This window comes from Daphnia carinata, chromosome 1, assembly GCF_022539665.2.
Source record: "Daphnia carinata strain CSIRO-1 chromosome 1, CSIRO_AGI_Dcar_HiC_V3, whole genome shotgun sequence".
Taxonomy (NCBI): Eukaryota; Metazoa; Arthropoda; class Branchiopoda; order Diplostraca; family Daphniidae; genus Daphnia; species Daphnia carinata.
In genome coordinates, this window is record NC_081331.1 from 13,628,286 (window position 1) to 13,646,765 (window position 18,480).

An 18,480-nucleotide genomic window follows, 5' to 3' on the forward strand; every position below is an offset into this window, starting at 1 on the left:
AGAATGCATTGTTGATTCGGGGAAACTTGTTCTTTTTTTCATTAAGTCAATCGTTTTCGAAATACAGCGAATATTTGACGACGATAGCGCGCCAGTACACTATGGCGCAAAAAGTGTCGCTAACAGCACTTTGTTTTCGTTTACTTTTTAAACGGCTGGTTTAAGGTGAAAACCAATAGCTGAATCGAAATCAGCGTTCAATTTTCATTATATTGTGGGAGTTTCGTCGAATTCCAAGACATGTCCTTTTTGGCCGATTTTGACAAAAGTGGGAAGGCTATAGCCTTCCCACTTTTTCATTTTTGGCCAAATTTCAAATTTGACTAAAAATATATGATTTCGAATCAAAATTAAATGCTGATAACAGAAATCAACTTTATTTTTTAATTGGCTTTATAGTTTTTAAATTAAACGTCAAAAACACAAAGCCGGGCTAATTTTGTCGGGCTTAAAATTTGTAACTGTAAAAACTGTCATTCATTAGAATTGGTTGAAAGTCACAGGATATAGTCAAAATTTAATGCTAATTACTGTAAAATTGTAATTTTTTTCATTAAGTCGATCGTTTTTTGAATACCGACTATTTCTACTGTATAGCGCAAGCGCTATAGCGCACTGGCCCGCTGTTATTTTTATCGGAATCTAAGAGTTTTCAATTTTGACAAAAGTGGGAAAAGCCTTCCACTTTTTCACAGCCTAAATTTATCGAAATCAAGATTCCCGAAATTGAACGAGAATCAGTCTGTTTGTTTTTACTTTTAAAATAAACGGAAAATTTGCTGGCGCGCCAGCATCGCGTTTGGCGCAAATATTTTTCCTTGCATCAGCATTTGTGTCGAATATTCGGTGTATTTAAAAAAAGATTAATTTGACGCAAAAACAAACCACTTTATTGAAATCACCGTTCAATTTTGCTTGTTCTGTGTTATTTTTATCGGAATCTAAGAGTTTTCATTTTTTGATTTTTTATAGATATAGATTTTGACAAAAGTTTTTGGGTAGTTATTGAATAAATTGTCAAAAACAACAAACTCAAATATGTGCGCCACCAACATTTTGCTTCCGTTTATTTAAAAAACAGTTAGTTTGAGGAGAAAACAAACCACTTTATCGAAATCAGTGTTTAATTTTGAATGTTCTGTGTGATTTTTATCGCATTCTAAGAGTTTTCATTTTTTCATTTTGTTTAAACTTTTTCACAAATTTAAAATTTCCATGATTTCGATTCAGAATTAAATGCGGATAACGGAAATCAACTTTATTTTTTAATTGGCTTTATAGTTTTTAGATTAAACGTCAAAAACACAAAGCCGGGCTAATTTTGTCAGGCTTAAAATTTGTAACTGTAAAAACTGCCATTCATTAGAATTGGTTGAAAATCACAGGATATAGTCAAAATTTAATGCTGATTACTATGAAATTGTAATTTTTTTCATTAAGTCGATCGTCTTTTGAATACCGAATATTTCTACTGTATAGCGCTAGCGATATAGCGCACTGGCCCGCTAGCATTGTGTCGAATATTCGGTGTATTTAAAAAACGATTAAACGCATTTTAAAAACAAACGACAAAAATTGTTTTTACGAAATCTTATAGCTTTTCAATAAACGGAAAAAACGGGTGATAAGTGCTGGCGCGCCAGCAGCGCGTTGATTCCATTTATTACGAAAATGGCTGGTTTGACGGGAAAACAAATATTTTTCCTGAAATCAGCGTTTTATTTTAGGTTCATTTAAATCAAATTTAATGTCAAAATTATAAGATTGAATTTTTGCCATACTCAAAAATAAGCCCCACAAAATAAGCCCCACAAAATAAGCCCGACGAAATAAGTCCGACTTTTTCGCCCAGTTAATTTTTTTCAGAAACATTTAGATGTAGCTATGAAAATGCATGATGTTCATTTTAAATTAAGTGAAAATCACTAACGTGCAGTCTTGTATTTTGATAGGGCTTGTAGTTGTTGAATAAATCGTAAAAAACAACAAACCCAAATACGGGCGCTACCAGCAGTTTGTTTCCGATTATTGAAAAATCAGTTCGTTTGACGAGAAAACGAGCCACTTTATTGAAATCTGCGGTTAATTTTGGTTATTCTGTATGATTTTTTGGGATTCTAAAAACACATGACTTTTTCATTTTTTCAAATCCGGACTTTGGCCAAAAACACATGATTCCTACTCAGAATTGAACGAGGATCACGAAAATCAATATTGTTTTCATGTGAAGCTTGTATTTTTCGAGGTAGGACTTTGAAAAGAGAAAACGTTGTGTTCAATAAGGCCATTATTTTTTCAAAACAGCTGGGCTTCCGATGATTCTCGTGTAATTCATAATAAATATCAAATCGAATTCGGAAATATGTAATAACAAAAAAAGTTAAAATAAAAACACACAAAAAAAAGTAGACATTACAATGAACAAGGGGTTTTGGAAGTACAAATCTTATTGGCAGACGGGTTATCCGTACGTCTAGTGATTACTCGAGCTTCTAGAGCGGAATAAACTTCATCCAAATTTTTCTCGGCCCAGCGAATGTTCGATCGAATGCCGTCTAAAATGTCTTCTATGACGGAGTGATCTAGTTTGTTGTCTTTGTTTTGCAATTCGGATAGCAACTGAGACATCTAAAAAGGGTAAGATTAAATACGTTGTTTTGATTGAGCCTTGGGTTCCGGAAAAGCCACTAAGAAGAATTATGTTGGTACCTCATTTAAGTCTTCCGTGTTGCTTAAATGTTTCGCTGCCGAGGCTAGAAGCTTCAAGGTATCCCCAGGTCTTTTAAAACTTTTTCCAAATAACAGAAAAATTCCATGAAACATATTAGTTATCTGTTTTGTGCACCTGGCATAAGATTTTGTTCATACTGTCGTTCTAGGCTCTCCCAATTATTCTTGATGAAATTAAGCACCATCGAACGAGCTGCCGGATTTTCAGCCATTTTTTCAATTGTTTTATACGTTTCATGTGGATTCTGATCGATCGTGGGAGAGAAAACGCGAGCTAGAAGTTGTTTCAGCTGGCTACGATGTGGAGTGCAAGTCATGGCAGACAATATTTTGGTCCGTTGGGAAGACGAAATATCGCGTAGACTTGCCCGCCAGGCCCATTCCCACTCTTCTTTCCCAGCATGTCGCATTACTACGCACCAGTTGCGCTCCAGATTTTCAAACATCGCTCTTTTAGTGATATCGCGTTATGACAAGAGTTGGATGGATTAGTAAAAATTTAATCGTACTTTTTTTCTCCTGGAGTAATTGTGCCAGCCATTTGAGCTTGGAAGAGACGTAAAACTTGATCTACGCATACACCGTCACTCCAGTTAGGGCAGTCGATTCCGTCCAAAGGATCGGACGCATCAAGTCGTACCAGATTATCGTATTCGTCCGATTCATCTTTATCCGTTTTCTCATATTTAAATCTTCTTGTGTATTCCTGTAAAAAAATAGAAGTCGTATGAATTTAAACATGATTGCCTGACTCCATAACAAACCTCGAAGAGCTGATAGAGCGACTCATTCTGTCTTGAACGTTCCTTCATCCATTGCAAGTGAAACTGGCTCGTAGAACGAACAAACTCGTCATTCACCAAAGACAAATACTCGATGAGGTCCAAAACTGTTTCGTACTCCACTAGTCCGGCTACGGCCAGCGTGAAAGCATCGTCGATCAGTTGAGCCCGAGAAACTTTCGGAATAGCAGTGTGATTCACCATCAGCTGATTAGACAAGAGACGCCAATTGGATTTGTCGTATAAGACACGAATGTAACTTGATGATTGGCCGTTTATGAAAATCCAGCTATTTTCCGCATCCTCAGTTGACTGATGTCTCGATAAAGGTGGGAAATAGGGGATCTCCAACGTCGGACGGTCTGGTGTAAGCCAAAGTCTCGGGAAAGTTCCACTTTGACTAAAATCTGGCCGTTTAGCATCCGTCATGGCGAGGGGGATCCACCACAATGGGGTATCATGTGAAGAATAGTTATAAGACATGGGAAAGGGCTCCTGAGAAAGTCTGATCCGGCCACCGCCAGTCATGGAACAACGAACGATCGGATAGGATGGCTGTGCAGTCCACGAGTTCATTATCTTTGTTACGTTCATTGTCCGGCCAAATTCACGATCTTGGTGAAGTTCTTCATCCAAAATCTCCATAAAACGTTGACTGTTGACACTCTGAAATTGGCTAGGAAATGCAGTCCGGATGAGAATAATGATAATATAAAAGAAAACTAAATTACAGTCAATACTGACAAACGTTCCATGTACGTAGCGACTGCATTCTTGAAAGTCTCCCGTCCAACAAAGTTGCGTAACATCAGCAATAAACCATTTCCTGGTCACGCAAGGAAAGATAACACTTTGCTACAGTTTACAATTTAGATGTTTCATAAATTCCTGCCATATAAATACCTTTACTATAACTGATGGCATCAAACATTCTTTCGGCGTCGTCAGGAGTTTCCACCTGTCTGACAACGGTAAGAGGTTTCACGTGCTGTTCTTCATATTTCATCGCAGTCCGAATGGCTTTCAATTGCGAGGCTTCCTGACGAAATGTATCGTTTGGCATGGCCTGAATTCGACACAATAAAAAGTGTCAAACAAGAAAATTAAAAGGAATTCTTTTTGTTAGTTTCGGCAATAAAAAGCCATGTTGATTACGCACATAATGGATTAGGTCGACTTCTAAAAAACTCGAGAACCCTTCGTTGAACCAAATGTCACTCCACCAATCACTCGTCACCAAGTTACCGAAGAACTGATGCCCCAATTCATGTGCCATAATTTGAGTACGATAGAAGCGATCATCTTCACTATCTGTTTCCTCATTATGGTAAAGCTTATCGTCACTAGTTAAAAAAAAAAGAAGAAATTAAGTTTCTCTCAAATGATTGCCTTCGAAATGTATACCGGAATAAGATGAGACCCCAATTTTCCATGGCCTCAAAATGAAGGTTGATCGGAGCGGTTATGAAATCCAGTTTTGGTAACGAGAATGGTTGGTTCACGTATGTTTCCATATAGTGCAACATTTTAGGAGTGACCTCCATAATATGTTTGAAGTATGGAAGCTGTTCAGGGCGTCCCCAGTAGCGCAATTTTACAGTCCGCTCCCCGACCTGATAGACCTGTTCCAAATGCTGATAGTCGGTTACAAACATGGCCAGTAAATAGGTGGGCATCAACGGTGATCTGGAAAATCTGGTCCACATCCAGTCCCGTGTGGTTCTCCTTGTAGCAAAATTTAAAACCAAAATTACTACAACCGCTTTACCGTTAGGGTAATGAATTGTAAACAAGGTATATGCAAATAAAGTGAGGCATTCTCGGTAATTTTGCGTAACATAGGACATACGATAAGCTGTGCAACTTACATAGGAACAGTGGCTATTTCAGGCATGTTGGCCAGAGCAGTCATGGCTTTGTTGTGACCAATAATAATATCAAACGTTGATTTGAAGCCAGGCTCGTCCAAACAAGGTAACACTTTGCGTGCTTCCGTCGCTTGCATCTGCGTTCCACCAAACCAACTGAAACAAAATCAGAGTTAAACGTGCAATACGTGTAAACGGAATGCAAAATCAATATACCCTTCGTGGCAACAAGAATTGTCATCTGTCTTATAGTTTATCCTGTAAAATCCTTTACTTTCATCTCTTACTTTGGCCATGTAAAGTAGACCGATACGGTATCTCAATCCTTTTTTCAAGCTTTGTTTGAGAATGATACTAAATTGTTGCCTTTCTGGATCTTCCTGAAAGCTCTGGAAGACACGAGAAACTGATACGAAAAGGCCGGAGAAACAAAGATCCTCTAATTGAACGAATCGGTCTTCGGAAAAATTGCTTGTTGTTTCGTTGTTGACGCCTAGAACTTGTTCTACACTCACGTCGAGAATGGTAATATCGACACCGTGTAACGTTACCACATTGGTGGAGGTTGTTGGCTCTATGTCGATGAAAACATGCCCGCACAATCGCGGACTGCCTCCGCTAATGATCGGCAGCAAAACCAGGTCATAATGATGAGGTCGCAGAGCCGAACCGATTCTTTGTCCATCGTTGAAGTTGACCAATAAAATTAGAACTAAGGTGAATAAAAAATGCATTCTCCCAGTTGGGTGTGCCATGCTCCAATATCTACAGAAATTAGTTAGAGACCTAAGCTATTGGTTTAAAATTTAAATAGCTTATGTAAATAGCAAGGAGACGTATTTTCCAGAGCACGCTGTTCAACGGCTCAGAGGTGACTGAAGAGACCCAGCTTTGATGGCACCAATATCAAATACGCACGAAATAAGAAATAAAAAATAGAAGAGAAAAGCCTTGACCGGCGGTCTTCAAACCTGTTTTCCACCTAGAATTTGTACTCAACAAGTAAACGCATTAAGTAGTTGCGTACAAAATTTAAAAAAATGGAAATACAATTCGTGAATGCAAGTTAACTGTAGGCGATTTCACATCGTGCTATTTCCTATTTTCTACCTGTACTGAAGCGTACTCAATTTGCCCGTGCATGATGACTAACCTTGAACTAACACTTTGTTCTATGTAAACACTTTGTACTTGATAAAAAAAAAAGAGAGCAATATACCTCCATGGTTGCTGAAATTTGTTTTTGGATGGGAACTTGGCCGCCACTTCAGGAGTTAGTCTGGATTAATAAAAAGAAGAAAATATAAACAAAGTAAAAATTGCTGAAAACCTGTTTTGAATGAGAGACATCGCCCAAAGTAATCGAAACTCAGGGAAGAAAAATGGAAAATAATTCCATGTACTTGACTCAACTGTTTCGTTGTACCCGGAAACCAGTAACAAAAATTATCCATTCGTGAAAGGCTGTCGAAATAGAGCATTCGTGATCGATGCATAAGAATGATACGCACACCAATAATTTGTTCTTCTGTTGGCACGTTTCTCCAAGAATGTCCTTTAACTGCTTTTCACTAAACGTTTTAATTTCCACAAACCAGCTGCTTATTTCGAATTCCTAATTACGTTTATCCATCATAGTCAATAAGTAGTTCATTTTTTATGAAAAAAAAAGTAGTGAAGGATTCTATCTGATGCGTGTCAGCACGGCGTTACAATTGCTCAACATCTATTTTTTATGGATCAATTTCGAACTGATATTCACAAACAAAAAATTAATGAAAACAGAATATATATACCTAGGGGGACGTAACGTAAAAGCATCCGTTTTGCTACGATAAAGAGCTTTTTTCTAGTTTGCCAAAACGACTTATTTTCAAAATGATGCATCGTGCAGACATTTACCTTTTCTGCCGCAAGGATTGGGAACAATTTCAACGCCCCATCCCCTCCCCCGCCCTCGCTTTTTTTTTTTTTACAGTTTAACCCTTGCTGCCATCTGCTAACAACTAGCCCGGAAGCATTCATCTCTCGATCCTGACGAGGTCTACTTGCCATCAGTCGTCTGTCAGCTTTGATTTGGCTTTCGGGTACAAGGTATCTCGAGATCGTCAAAAACCCTCAGTAACACCTGGTACATACCTCAACTACACCAACCACTGTTGGTAACGGTAATTTCTGGAAGGATTCCCGTTCGTCCAGATTCTCAGGTAAGCCCGAAGTAAGGTCAAACTCGTTGATTCGCTGATTAACGACCCAAAAGACATGCATAGCAAGGTACAACTAAATCCCAGCCCTGTAGAATTGCCAGCTATTAGCATATGTTAGTAAACTTCCACTTTCCCACGAAATGTCATGTTTCATCTAGCTTAGCAAACCTTATGAATAAAGAGTATGTAGAAGTTAGAATAGTACTTTACCTATCTGTTTCTCGTTGTAAATCTCAGATCTGTCACTTTTAACATCCACGTTTGCACTCTGAACTTTCTAACGGCACATCGTCTTGTCTTACGTCAACACAGTCGTGAGGACAAGAATGCAATCGAGATGTGCCATCCCTCCTCTGGTTCGAGCCGCCGTTGCCGAGTTTATTGGCACTTTTGTACTCGTTGTAAGTTTTGTTTCCTTATTACTTTTCGAAAAATAGATTATTAATTTAAAAAACGTACCATAGACTATTGGCAGCGGTAGTGTAGCTCAGTCGCAGTTGACCGACGGTGAAAAAGGCGACTACTTCACCATCAACTGGGGATGGGCTATAGGATGTTCTTTAGGAATCCTCGTATCGGCTAAAGCATCAGGTGATGTGATGTCAATCTTTTCCCAATTACGATTGCATACGTATGCTAAGTATAATCGCAACACACAACATAACAATTTCTGTTGATTCAATCAGGTGGCCACCTAAATCCGGCTGTGACAATGGCTCTTGCAGTGGGCAAAGATTTCCCCTGGAAACGGTTACCTGTGTATTGGTGTGCCCAATACTTGGGGGCTCTGGTCGCGTCGGGGACAGTCCTAGGAGTCTATTACGGTAAATTAGTAAATTCTAATACGCCTTAGATAATACTGCTTGGATTAAACATGAGAATGGACGTTATTTTTGTTGTTTGTTTGTTTGCCACGTATTGCTTTCTACAGAAGCCATAGCCATGTACAAGGTTGACGGCCAATTCCGAATAAACGCAAATGCTTCCGAGCCAGGTTCAGCCGCCATTTTTGCCAACTATCCAGCTGCACATTCCTCGGTTATCACCGGCCTTATCGAAGAGGTAAAGCTAGATAAGTTAAAGAGTTAATGGCTGTAACGTTAATATTCATTTCAAATAGATTTTGTGTACCACGATATTCATGCTCGTCATTTGCGTCGTGACCAACCCGAAACATTTGAAAGTACCTAGTTACTTGCAGCCACTTTACATCGGCTTCACCTTGTTGGCAGTTGGCGTGGCTTATGGATCCAATGGAGGCTACGCCTTGAACCCGGTAGGTTTGCCCTGTAGGAACAGTTAATTAATTTTAAGCTTCAATTGATGTTTTGGAATAATGGCAGGCTCGAGATCTGGCTCCACGATTGGTTTCGTATCTTGGTGGATGGGGAAAACGAGTGTTTAGGTAACGTGATTTTTCATTTCACTCATATCTGCCTTGACGTCTTGGTGTTGACGTGAAGTCTTTGACAAAGCTTTTCTTTTTCGTACTGGTTTTAGCTTCCGTGGTTACAATTGGTTTTGGATTTTTCTTGTTGGACCACACGTGGGAGCTATTCTTGGAGTCGGCATATTTCATTTCCTCATCTTGGAAAAAGACCAGACTCCGGAAACAACGAACGAAATAAATAGCTCACAAGCGCCAATCATCGAATACGAATATCAAATGGACAATGGGCTGGACAACAAGCAGAACTTCAATAAACTACTTGAGCGACGATTACCTTATCGCAATGGTGAAAATGCTGGGAGCAACATCACACAAATTTGAAAAACGAGTTTTTACCTTGTTGCTTTTCGTAACCTCAATATTTTATAATAACTGATTCGCGTCGAACTATTCTTGTGATATGTCAAATTTTATCCGGTTTGAATTTTCTTTTACGATGTTGAATCGGCCCTGGAGCAAAATATTTTCATTTTATTATTTATGAATATGTAACTCAAATTATTTCATTGCTAGTGGATATTGCCCGAATTCGTTCAACCAGTTTCTTGCCTTAAAGGTTACTATAATTTTCAAATAAAATTATGTTTTGATGGGTAGCAAGAAAATACCTACAATTATCTGTTGTCTCTTATTGTGTAAACAATATTTCATTCGCACACGCAAAATTCCGCTAAATGGATTTCTGGCACATCCATCACGACACGTAGCGGGTGGTTAACACGTTCGGCCAGCTATACCTGAGACTACATTATTTAGGTTAAATTGTCAGGTGCCTATAAAATAGGTCACGTCCTTCCCTACGTTGAAGCGAGGACTTGGGAACGATTAAGTCAGGCATGCGATGAATTCTAATTCGTTAATGGAGATAATTTAGCCATACATAAAGGGGAGACGGCTCTAGAGAAGATGACCTCCACCTTAGCACGATAAAGAACCACCTGATTTTTGCAATAAGGAGTTGGTAAACAAAAGGATAAGAATGAACAGCAAAGTATATACAGTTTACCTTGTTTTGGCTTAATCTTTCAGTATGGTCGGACCTCCTTTCCTGTACACCTTGACAGTGCAATTTATTACACCGTTTCCTTATTCACGAGCAGCACTTTGTTTTAATTACCTTATCAACAAGCAACGACTAAAGAACATCATTAAGATTATGAAAAGACAAGCAAATACCTGATGGCAATTGGTGCAAATACGTGCTGCATCGCGAACAAGATGAATCACGATATAGACAATCAACCTTGTTTTGTAAGGAAAAATTTACAATTCGTCAATTCTCAGACAAACTTACTACGAATGGAAAAACCTTTGAGCTGTCTAGTCATAACAATGTCAAACGATCTCGGCTGGTCACGCTGATGTGAAGGACTTACCGACCGAGTATAGGTCAATAGGGATGAAAGGGCAGGTGTTAGCGATAGACATTCTGACGAGTGGTAACGTTCATTGACGAAGGTATTCAAGGACAGTCTAGGTTGGGCTTCGGCTTTTTAAGGAGAATCACTGACAAATATTTTTCAGATTTGCTTAGCACCTTTGAGCAGCCGGTTCTTCTGGCTTTTCTCCTCCACTTCCTCACCGGATTATTCTCTAGCACCACAAGTCCGTGAGTTTATTTCTTCGTTTCATTTTCTGTAATTTGTAGGCTATTCTCCATTTTTATTTTTTCCGTTTGTCTTGATAGATTTTCCAAGAAAATGCCTGGTCTTTTTGAGCTATGGAACCGGAAAAAGAGGAGGGATTCGACATTGTCGTCCGAGACGATGCTAGCCTGCAGTCGGAATGATCCTTCTCTGACTCGGGCAGCTACTGCGGAATTCATTGGGACCTTCGTTCTCGTTGTAAGTCCTTAATCTATTCTACAATCATAAGAAAAAACATTTACTTGAACTTTGTGTAATCTCAGGCGATAGGCAATGGCAGTGTGGCCCAGTCACTGTTAACTAATGGCGAAAAGGGCAACTATTTCACCCTCAACTGGGGATGGGGTATAGGATGTTTCTTAGGCATTCTGATATCCGCTAAAACATCAGGTATCGATTATTAATTATTTTTAGTTAGCTACTTCCCTTTATTCCACAGCTAGATGATTTGGCGTCAAAGAATCATTGCTTTTCATTCCAATTGCTTTTCTCTTCAATAAACCAAGGGGGTCACATAAATCCGGCCGTGACGATGGCTCTGGCGATGACGAAAGAATTCCCATGGAACAGGCTACCGGCATATTGGTGTGCACAATATCTGGGAGCTCTCGCAGCATCTTGCACAGTTCTAGCTGCATATTACGGTAACTTTAGCTGGTGGTTATGTTTTGTTAGTAGCAGTTTGAAATTGTTTTAATCTTGTCGCTCTACATAGAGGCCATCATGGATGGTAAAGTGAACGGTGAATTCAGAATCCACAAAGATCCTTCCGATCCAGGCTCAGCGGCTATTTTTGCCAATTATCCAGCTCCCTATTCATCAGCTAGTGCTGGCCTAATGGAAGAGGTTAGGGATTCCACACATTATTTTCTGCTGTCCAATTTATGAACGTTCAAATTTTTCGCAAGATTTTGTCCACTGTGATCTTCATGTTGGTTATCCGTGTGGTAACCGCTAAGCAATCAAAAGTACCCAGTTTTCTGCAACCGCTTTACATAGGATTCACTTTACTTGCAATCGGCTTGTCTTATGGATCAAACGGCGGCTATGCTCTGAATCCGGTTGGTTGTTATAGTTCTTCATTATTTAAGTCAAGTTTCTTTAATCTGTTCATTTGCTCCATCTTTTGAAACCAAAGGCTAGAGATTTCGCTCCTCGAGTTGTTACGCTTTTCGCTGGATGGGGAATCCATGTTTTCAGGTAAATTGTTTCATTTCCTTCTGTTGAGTCTTGAATTTACAATTCCCATTTTATATAGCATTCGTGGTTACAATTGGTTCTGGATTTATCTGGTGGGACCGCACATCGGAGCTATTCTGGGCGTAATCATTTTCAATCTCTTCCTGAAGCAAGATAGGACAATAGACGACACAAGATCAGAATCTCCTTCAGTCGATTTAGAAAATGGATATGGCAAAGAGCTTGATGTGATATGGCGGATGAACGAAAATCGGGACATCGAATCCGATATGAACAAGCTGGATAAAGAAAATCCTCCGCGTTATAGCGTAGCCTACGCTAACAGCAGGCCGCAATTAGGCCGTGGCCTATCGTGTCCAGTTGCGACAACGAGCAGGTAGACTATGATCAACTGCTGCTTCTGAAACCTTATTTTGTTCAATGAAGAACAATTACCAACTATGATGAACGATTTAAGTTTTCAAACATGAAGTAAGTCTGCCCAATTTTAACAAAGGACGCTGTCCTAAATGTTGATTTAAAGGCTTCTTGTTATGCCTACTGTTAATTTATATTGTTTAGTTAGTATTTAAATACATGCTCATTTCTAGCGTAATACAACACGTCTGCTAAAATGGTGCTTGCTACAATCAGTGTGTTCGTCCTACTGTTAAGCTATCGGTAATTTCTAAATCAAACATGTACTTACAGTAGAAAATTGCAGAGTTTATTCGGAATTTGGATACAGCAAACGATGAAGTTTGTTACAACAGAACTTAAATTCTGTTAGCCATCCTTTTAAAGCGCCAAGGCATTTTAAAAAACCGTTTCAGTTGTTCGGATTGTTCGGAATATAGCAGAATTGTTACGCCTTCGTCAAACGTTATGTGAAGCTATCGGACTTTTGAGAACGTGGGCGAGATGATTCCGGCACTACGCCGATATTCCGGTTCAACTCGAAGAATTGCGGGCTAGATGCGCAATTCACATCAGGCCACCTACAACAATGAAAGGGTTAAAAAAAAAAAAGGCAACATGTTTTTCAATAATTCAAATTGCCATGCAAGTACCATTGGCATACGAAGACTTCTTGATTGAAAATGGTGCCATTCGGGCACAGGAAGGAAGCCTTAATGGGTTCGGCATCCGGAATGTTTGTACATACATGGAAAACTTGGCAACGAGTCTCGATGTCAGCGTAATAGCCTGATAGTATAACAGTAGTTATTCAATCGTATAAACCTTTATTTAAATCGCCTTGTTTGGCTTCAGTTCGTGAAATTAATGGCCTATACATTACCGTCTTTTTGCCCTGTGCATTTAAATGAAGTCCTTGGTATTTTGTCTAAAATCGGGTAATCAAATTCGGGTTCGCCAGGAATAGATTCCCTAAAATCCCAGAATGCGATCTCTTCATCGATTGGTTGGTGTTGAATAGTAGCTAAAGAGTTTTGATCCGCAAGAATTGCTGGAAAACTTTGACCGGGCTGAATTTCTTGAATTTCTAACGGAGCTGGATCTTCTTCGATTTGCTGCTGAACAACTTCGGGCGGTTGAAAGGCGATAGAAAAATTCACTTGATAATCCTCTTGATTGCTGCTGGACGGCACCAATAAAGGATTCGTTGGTGGTACGTAAGAATAGCCGGAATTAAGTGCCACTGTCCGCGATGTCACGGGAACGTTAATTTCAGATTTGATTTGCGTGTCTGGTGCAGAACCGAATCCGATATTCTGTCTGTTGCGGCGGCCAATTCGTTGGCCATACTCCTGGGTAGAAATGGACGCTGCCACTAAAATGATGGCTAACAAAATGTAGAACAATTTAAATTTAAAATAAACATTTTACAGCCATAAATTGTCACTTACCGGCCGAAATGTATGTTGCACTCGTAGTGATTTTCGCCATGGCGACTGGAACAGCGGAGAGAAGTGAATAGGATGTAGATCCACTAACTGCCTCCTGCTTTTATACTTCCTCTCTACCCGGAATATATTCTAGTGAACAGTGGACGCGGCCATCGAGATGGCGAGGGCGATTGGCTACGTGTTCTAAGGTGATCTCTGCCGCCGGAAGGCGTCGTTTCCTGTCCTTCTGAAGGGCGACCATGAAATTCTTTTTTTCTTCGATCTACAAGGCAGAATGAGAAACAAAAGTAATATGATATGTTACACAGGGGAGGGAGAAACGCGACGGAAGGAAGACAAAAAGCGAAAGCGAAGCATGAGAGAAATGTCCCTCTCACGATTTAATCACATCGCCTGTGTACATAATACCGTGAAAGAATAGGAGCGTGTAAAACGGATAATGCGTCCGTCCCAGCGGGCTAACTGCTCTTTCGGGAGATTCTTTAACTGTCGTGATAAAACGAGATCTCCAACTGTGAATAAAATCCCCTAAAAAAAGAACGATTTTTCATTACACAATTTTTTCGTTATTATTTTGTTTCTATGTTAACCGCAACGGACTCTGAGGACGCACCGGAAGTGGACTAGCCTATGTACATCCAAACTTTAGGCAACTACATTAATGTTACCCCGATTAAATATTCGAACATCCGAATACTCTTCCAACTCCGGCGGGCGTTACAATTAGGCTGTTGAGGTCTAAGCGACTTCAGAAATCTATAAGAATTCATGCCTCGTTTAAAGACAAACTTTACACTGTAATTGAGAACAAATGGATCAATAGTTTTGAATTGTTAAACGACAGAGTATCCATTTTTACTTTACTTGACGCGCAACAGCAAATTGCAAAGCTAAAGTTCAATGCCAAGAGGTACTCCCAGCAACGCGTTGAAGAACAAGATAACGAAGCATCCAACCTTGTGCATTATAGTCACTAATTACACAGTAATAATTTATGCACATTTCAACACGCATCAAGGACGTTTTTCTGTAGGCGAACTGAAACAGGGAGCATAAATTCTTACCTTACAAAGATATCTATTCAGAAGAAAATACAAACCAAAGTAAATGTTAAATTGCTGATGCAGAACTGCACCGCATCTTTTGCGATGATGTTTGGTTTGCCGCTTTATCAGCTGGTTGCAACCCGTGACCTCCGCCATGCTAGATGGTTTGTCTTCAAGGTGCGCCACGCCACATCAACAACAATCCAATACTTTACGTGATTCATCGTCTTACGCCGTCCTATTATTTGAAGGTCCATCCAGTGGTTGGTGACAGATCAATAGTGCGAAACGGCAAATGACAGTGCCTTGTTACGCACTTCAATGTCAAATCCGGATGGAACAATCATGCAACTTTAATTCTTTATTAGTTATAGCTTTGTTTACGATCTGATTAATGCGCACATCCTTTCTGCTCCACGCTACTCACAAAGAATTGAGACCAAAAAACTTTCTGTACGTAAATAAAAAGAAAATTTTTTTGAATTCAAACACCGACTTCTACTTCAGATTCCATAGGCTGTAGAATAGATTGCGGGGACATCGCTAGATTGGTAGATACGACCGTTGCTGACGCGCTAAAACGTGCTGGCTTGCGGTGCATCATGTAGCGTTCAATCCACTTTAGCAAAGCCAAAACAACGTCAGTGTTGGACAATCGTCGGTCAGCTGCCGTGCTGATCCCCATGTCCGAAGTAACACGAAACGTGGCCGCAATACCTAAAAAGAACGTTCACGACGAAGCCAGACAATCAAGCGGGGAAAAGAGAAAGTTGAAAATAGGTCTCATACGTGTCATTATGGCATTCGATTTCATTAAGTCAAAAATTACGTTAGCTCGCCTTTACCTTTTAAGGCGACGATGGCATCCTCATCGCCAACATCATCGCCAGCGAATATGATACGGATGCGCTCGCTCCAATCCACTCCGAAAGCCGTGCGCAGAATGTAAATTGCAGCGCGGCCTTTATCCCATTCGACGGGCGGCTTGGCCTCCAGGGCACATAGAGCTGGAAAACAGTTGAAGCCGAAAGATTCAATCATGCTTCGAGCTTTAGCAACCAACTCATCTCGGGCATCTTCAGGCGCTTCTCTATTTGGTGTAAGCAGATTGTTATTATCGTTCTGTCAATAACTAAAATAGAAACTCACCGGTAGTGGAAAGTCAATAAGACGCCTTTATTCTCTACCCACGCGCCATGAGAACAAACTTCTTCCTGTAACTTTTCCATCAACTGACTTATTTTTCCTTCGTACTCTGTTGGCATGGGATGAGTAAATTTCGTCCCGTCCGGATGGAGTATCTCGAGGCCGTGATTACCAGCGTAAGTGATGTTCTCAAGGGCAACCATGGACTTGACACTGGCCACACTTCGCCCAGAAATGATGGCCACGTAGACGTCAGGACAGTTGGACAGCCGTTCCAGGACGCGTTTCGTTTCGTTGGGAATGATGGCCATGTCCGGATGGGGAGCGATCGGCGCCAAGGTCCCGTCGTAATCCAACAAAATGGCCAACTTGTCACCGCCGCCGATGTAATCCGATAAGAAACAATCGAAATCTTCGGGAGTCGTCAGCATTTGGCCAACTTCTTCCACTGGAGGACGTTCAACAGGTACCGTTTCGCCAAGAAGAGAACTGTTCATGGCTTTGAGAAATCCAATAGTCCAGGCATTAACATCGTTCATCTTTTCACGTTTCCTTAGGTGAGCCATTCGAACTTGGCGCTCGTCCAGTGACATACTAAGAGCTCTGTGGATCGTTTCAGCTGCCGAATCCACTTCATAAGGATTGACGATAAGAGCTTCGTGCATCATCTCACCGGCGCCGGCGAACGGCGACAAAATCAACACGCCGGGATCTTCAATTTGGCAAGCGACGAATTCCTTAGCCACTAAATTCATTCCATCTCTTAATGGTGTAACTACACAAACAGCTGCATCACGATAGAAGGCCGCCAATTCCGCTTGTGAAATGGATCCGTAAATGTAGCGAATCGGGGACCAGTTGGCCGTAGAAAACTGCCCATTTATCTTGCCAACAAGCTGGTCCATTTCTTCTTTGAGGTCTTGATATTCTTTTACATCCGTACGAGATGGTACAGCAATCTGCAAGAAAATGACCTGCTCGATGTATTTGCTGTGTTTTGTTAGCAAATGTTCGTAAGCTCGTAGACGATGAACCAATCCTTTAGTATAGTCCAAACGATCGACACCCAAAATTATTTTCTGGCGAGATTCCTTTACAACTCGAGGAGCTTCTTCCGCCATTTGAGCGAACCTAAAACACCAGTGAAATTGGACAATCGAATATAAAAATTTAAAGTTTATATAATTACTTGTCAAACGGGATGCCGATGGGAAGAGGACGGACTGATATCCTTCTATCCTCGTGATCAACCATGAAAGTCTTCCTGTCCACTTTATAATCGAATTGGCGCTGGCAGCAATCCAAGAAATTAAGACAATAATCTTCGATGTGGAATCCGACCATGTCGCAGCCGAGCAATCCCTCGAGGACTTGATTAGCCCAAGGAAGGAGTCGGAAGATGTCCCAAGGAGGAAAAGGGATGTGCAGAAAGAATCCCAATTTGATCCGGATGCCTTTCTCTGTTGCCAACTGGGCAGACGATAATAAATGAACATTCCCAGTTACGAAATAATGGCGAAACTGTTGCCAAAATAACTCGTGTTTGTGACAGAATATTACCTTGCGGATGATAGCAGCTGCCAACGTCAGATGATAGTCGTGGACCCAAACCAGTGGAAGAATGTCTTTCTCTTTTTGGACGAGTCGCTCAACAGCTTCTATGGCTTTCTTGGCGAATAGCTGATTCATTTCCAGATAAGCCTTATTTAAACAGAAGAATGATTCTAGTTTTCCTAATTGCATATATTTAAAGAGGTTGCAAGCCCTACTTTCCAGTGCTCTGCAAAGAAAATGGCTCGGTCTGGCATTGAATGAAACAAGGGCCAGAATGTGCCATTGCAGCAACCATTATAAAATTGATCAAACTGAACTTTTTCCATGAAGACAGGTACAATCTGGCATAGAAATCAAGTATCTGTTTAAAAGTCTATGGCTAAAATGACATGGAGGTTGCTAAAAAGTACATACTTGGTTTGACAACAGGTTTGCAAATGGTGTAGAATGGCTATCCTCTGATTCTGGAATAGCCGGTTCTTCTTGTCCAGGTTCGACAAAAATACCCGGCCATCCGACCCACAATCCATTACAACGGGCCACAACCGGAGCTACTGCTGTCACCAGTCCACCGGCACTAGTCAATTCAACATACTTGTGCTAACTTACATCTTAACAATTTATGTTGTATCTTACCTGAACTTACGGACCAGCTGGCCTTCTTCATTTGGCTTGAGAACGAAAGGTAGGCGATTGGAAACTACAATCAAAGCCTCTCGCATCGCTTGCGCTGAGGCAGTAGCTGTTTGCGTGGCCATGACGACTGCGAAACTAATACGATATTAGATTGCATTTATGGTTGATGGGGCCTCATTAGCCTTAGGTCTAAAAATCCTTGAACCTTTTATTTTCGTCTACGTTTTTCCATAAAGTACGAAGAAAGGAGCGCATACGCCCATTTACCCAACGCCCTGCAAACGGAAGAAATGGTCGTCCTTTTAGAGAGGGGGATAGGCTCCTATCGCTAAACACCAAGGGCAAGGTCTAACAAATTATGCCAGAAA

The 18,480-nt window shown here is 40.6% G+C and overlaps 5 protein-coding genes across 7 annotated transcripts in view; 2 read left to right on the plus strand and 3 right to left on the minus strand.

Moving 5' to 3' along the window:
• LOC130691643 (aminopeptidase N-like) overlaps nt 1-6,149 on the minus strand; it is a 95,658-nt gene extending 89,509 nt beyond the window's left edge. The window contains exons 1-11 of the mRNA XM_057514613.2: nt 5,597-6,149; nt 5,381-5,536; nt 4,917-5,237; nt 4,672-4,855; nt 4,416-4,578; nt 4,257-4,338; nt 3,495-4,188; nt 3,240-3,436; nt 2,869-3,180; nt 2,710-2,788; nt 2,457-2,628 (exon numbers count right to left, since the gene is read on the minus strand). Of these exons, the coding sequence (XP_057370596.2) occupies nt 2,457-2,628; nt 2,710-2,788; nt 2,869-3,180; nt 3,240-3,436; nt 3,495-4,188; nt 4,257-4,338; nt 4,416-4,578; nt 4,672-4,855; nt 4,917-5,237; nt 5,381-5,536; nt 5,597-6,135 (2,899 nt within the window). The 5' untranslated portion in view covers nt 6,136-6,149. The remainder of the gene's footprint in view (nt 1-2,456; nt 2,629-2,709; nt 2,789-2,868; nt 3,181-3,239; nt 3,437-3,494; nt 4,189-4,256; nt 4,339-4,415; nt 4,579-4,671; nt 4,856-4,916; nt 5,238-5,380; nt 5,537-5,596) is intronic.
• A 1,211-nt stretch (nt 6,150-7,360) lies between these two features.
• On the plus strand, nt 7,361-9,585 carry LOC130691663 (aquaporin-3-like). 2 transcript variants are annotated; one of them, XM_057514649.2, is made up of 8 exons: nt 7,361-7,587; nt 7,825-7,988; nt 8,052-8,178; nt 8,274-8,411; nt 8,519-8,649; nt 8,708-8,863; nt 8,931-8,992; nt 9,088-9,585. In XM_057514649.2, exons 2-8 carry the CDS (start codon nt 7,914-7,916, stop codon nt 9,356-9,358), a joined length of 960 nt encoding a protein of 319 aa, XP_057370632.1. In that variant the 5' UTR covers nt 7,361-7,587; nt 7,825-7,913; the 3' UTR covers nt 9,359-9,585. The 2 variants fall into 2 exon arrangements, with proteins under 2 accessions (XP_057370632.1, XP_057370633.1); XM_057514650.2 differs by having other exon boundaries at nt 7,900-7,988.
• Nucleotides 9,586-10,575: 990 nt separating this feature from the next.
• LOC130691661 (aquaporin-9-like) lies at nt 10,576-12,397 on the plus strand. Of its 2 annotated transcripts, none has more exons than XM_057514646.2 (8): nt 10,576-10,646; nt 10,725-10,881; nt 10,947-11,073; nt 11,190-11,327; nt 11,399-11,529; nt 11,592-11,744; nt 11,822-11,883; nt 11,942-12,397. In XM_057514646.2, exons 2-8 carry the CDS (start codon nt 10,738-10,740, stop codon nt 12,261-12,263), a joined length of 1,077 nt encoding a protein of 358 aa, XP_057370629.1. In that variant the 5' UTR covers nt 10,576-10,646; nt 10,725-10,737; the 3' UTR covers nt 12,264-12,397. The 2 variants fall into 2 exon arrangements, with proteins under 2 accessions (XP_057370629.1, XP_057370630.1); XM_057514647.2 differs by having other exon boundaries at nt 10,627-10,642; nt 11,942-12,394.
• Nucleotides 12,398-12,609: 212 nt separating this feature from the next.
• LOC130691070 (uncharacterized) lies at nt 12,610-13,858 on the minus strand. The gene is made up of 4 exons (XM_057513973.2): nt 13,731-13,858; nt 13,163-13,666; nt 12,933-13,068; nt 12,610-12,860 (listed from the first exon to the last, which is right to left on the minus strand). The coding sequence occupies exons 1-4, from the start codon at nt 13,768-13,770 to the stop codon at nt 12,746-12,748; spliced, it is 795 nt and encodes a 264-aa protein (XP_057369956.2). The 5' UTR covers nt 13,771-13,858; the 3' UTR covers nt 12,610-12,745.
• A 1,348-nt stretch (nt 13,859-15,206) lies between these two features.
• Nucleotides 15,207-18,347, minus strand: LOC130691645 (uncharacterized). Its single transcript, XM_057514618.2, has 8 exons — nt 18,113-18,347; nt 17,891-18,053; nt 17,692-17,817; nt 17,483-17,623; nt 17,112-17,392; nt 15,926-17,053; nt 15,622-15,866; nt 15,207-15,493 (listed from the first exon to the last, which is right to left on the minus strand). The coding sequence occupies exons 1-8, from the start codon at nt 18,232-18,234 to the stop codon at nt 15,261-15,263; spliced, it is 2,439 nt and encodes an 812-aa protein (XP_057370601.1). The 5' UTR covers nt 18,235-18,347; the 3' UTR covers nt 15,207-15,260.
• Between the last annotated feature and the right edge of the window lie 133 nt (nt 18,348-18,480).